This window comes from Fonticula alba, assembly GCF_000388065.1.
Source record: "Fonticula alba strain ATCC 38817 unplaced genomic scaffold supercont2.6, whole genome shotgun sequence".
Taxonomy (NCBI): Eukaryota; order Rotosphaerida; family Fonticulaceae; genus Fonticula; species Fonticula alba.
The window spans coordinates 1970178-1972398 of record NW_009242976.1 but is presented as its reverse complement, the minus strand read 5'-3'; the positions used below and the strand labels follow the sequence as shown (position 1 = coordinate 1972398).

Below are 2221 nucleotides of genomic sequence, written 5' to 3'. Positions count from 1 at the left end.
CGCAAAGGGCAAGGGCGAGCACCGAAAGGGCGCGCAAAGGAGGACCACACGCACTGCAGCGGATAAAGTCGAAGGGGGTGGACTGGTGCCGGCAGTAGTAGTTCGTCTTCTCGAACTCGTAGTTCTCCCAGCCGTTCGTCATGGTGGCGCGTGCGGATGGGGGGAGGGGGGGGGCAGGGGGCAAGGAAAGGGTCCAGGCGAGGGAAAAGGGCAGAAGTAGCAGGGGGCAAGACGCGTCTCAGGGGGGGGGGGGGAGAGAGAGAGAGAGAGAGAGGCTCTTGCCGATCGGCCGGCCCCCGGCCCAATCGGCGGGCGCCCTTATGTCCCAGCCCCGGGGCACGTCGCGGGGACATCTCCGCCCTCCGGCCCTGGCTGCCCGCCGCAAAGTGCACCCCCACCCGCACACACACACACACCGCGAAAGATCCGGCGCGATCTGCGCCGCCGGAGAACACGTGGCCTGCCCTGCGCGGTAATCTGGTTTATTGGTCCCCAGGCCCCTGTGCAGAAAGGCGGCCCACGAGGCCCACAATCAAAAATGATCGGGAACACCGGCGGCGGCGGTGGCGACGACGGCAGGCACCTCCCCCCCCCCCCCCCCCCCCCGGCCCTCTCAGAAGGTGATGTGCCACGGGCGGTTGAGGCTCAAGTTCACCTCGATCGACCGGCGCTCCTTGCCGAGGACGGTCACGCGGCGCACCAAAGCCGGGACCGGGAAGTCGAAGACCCCGGAGCAGTGGAGAGACACGGTCCCGGTGCTCGGGTTCGACTGGGCCACCAGCTCCACACGGGTGTTCCGGCCCGGGGGCAGGGACTCGCCGTCGTCGTGGAAGAGGCTGCCCCGGGCATTTCCCTGCGCGTCCAGGGCCACCAGCAGCTCGTACTCGGAGTTGATGACGTCCTCCAGCACCAGGGCCCCCTCGCTCTTGAGCAGGGGGATGATGGCCCCGCCACGCACGTGCACCGGGCTCACATTCCGCGGGGCCTTGACCATGAGCCATGCCCCGGTGGACGAGCTGGTGGTCACCTGGCCCGAGTGGAAGTCGTACCATACCCCGGCCGGGAAGTAGCCGAGCACCGACTCGGCGCCGGGCTCCAGCACCGGCGTGAAGAGGAGGGACGACCTGCGATGGGCCGGTCGGGAATATGCCCGGGCGAGGGGCGAGGAAGGTGTCAGCATCCAGGTCCGAAGGGATGGGAGGAGGGCGCAGGGTGGCGAGCGGGCGAGCGAGCGAGCGAGCGAGCGAGCGAGGGCCCGCGACAAGGCGCCAAGGCAGCCCTCGTCCGTCAAGGGCGCGTGCGCCGGGCCAGCGCAAAGGGGCGGCCCACGCACCCGAGCATAAACTGCTTGTCAATGGCATGGGTTTCCGGATCGTGGGGGAACTCCAGGAAGAGGGCACGCATGACCGGGTCACCGGTGCGATGTGCGCGCTCAAAGAGCGTGTAGTACACCGAGAACAGGGAGTACCGCAGGGCGATCGACTGCCGGGCCGACTCGGCCACCCACTCCCACAGGTACGGCTCCTGCGAGGCGTTGTTGATGGCATTGTGATTGCTGTCGATGGCGGGCGAATGGACCGGGGCCATGGAGGGAGGGTATGTGTGCCCATAAATGGGTGTAGGTAGTGGTGTAAGTGTGTGTGTGTGTGGGGGGGGGGGGGGGGGGGGGCGGGGGGCGGGGGCGGGGGGTCGGGAAGGGGGGTTTTTCGTGGGGCCCGCCTGCGGGGGGGGGGACAGAAAGAGCGAGTGCGCGAACAACGTGGGTCACAAATGGAAAGGGAGACAAGCCGACTACTTGCTTGGCCGGGGGGGCGGGCTGGTGCTGGGCACCGAGGGGACCGGCACTATGGGGATAGACTCCAGGGGATTCTCGACGATTTCCTCGCCCTTCTCCTTCTGGAGCTGGCTCAGGCGCCGAGTGCGGGAGATGGGCGGCGGGTCGTCCAGCTTCAGCAGCGAGCACTTCCGGACCAGGGTGCAAATGGTGCCATTGGGAACCGAGTGCTCGCCGTAGCGGAGGATTTCCGAAAAGTTGACCGTCCGGAAGTCGCACGTCATCGACAGGGCATTGTGGTCGCGGAGGTACTGGACAAAGATCTCCGGCTCCAGGAGGACCTTGTCGCCCTCATTGGTGAAGACGTAGCGCTCGGGCTCCGGCCAGTCGAGCTCTGCGCCGTGCCCAGCAGCAGGTCAGTAGCCGAGAGGAGACGGGCGAGGGGGG

The 2221-nt window shown here is 67.6% G+C and overlaps 1 protein-coding gene across 1 annotated transcript in view; it reads right to left on the bottom strand.

The window, feature by feature from the left end:
- Window positions 1-613: 613 nt before the first annotated feature.
- The window catches only part of H696_04082 (hypothetical protein), a gene marked incomplete at both ends in the record, with an annotated part of 5652 nt that continues 4044 nt past the window's right edge, over window positions 614-2221 (bottom strand). The window contains 2 exons of the mRNA XM_009497963.1: window positions 614-1124; window positions 1334-1555. Coding sequence (XP_009496238.1) covers window positions 614-1124; window positions 1334-1555 — 733 coding nt within the window. The remainder of the gene's footprint in view (window positions 1125-1333; window positions 1556-2221) is intronic.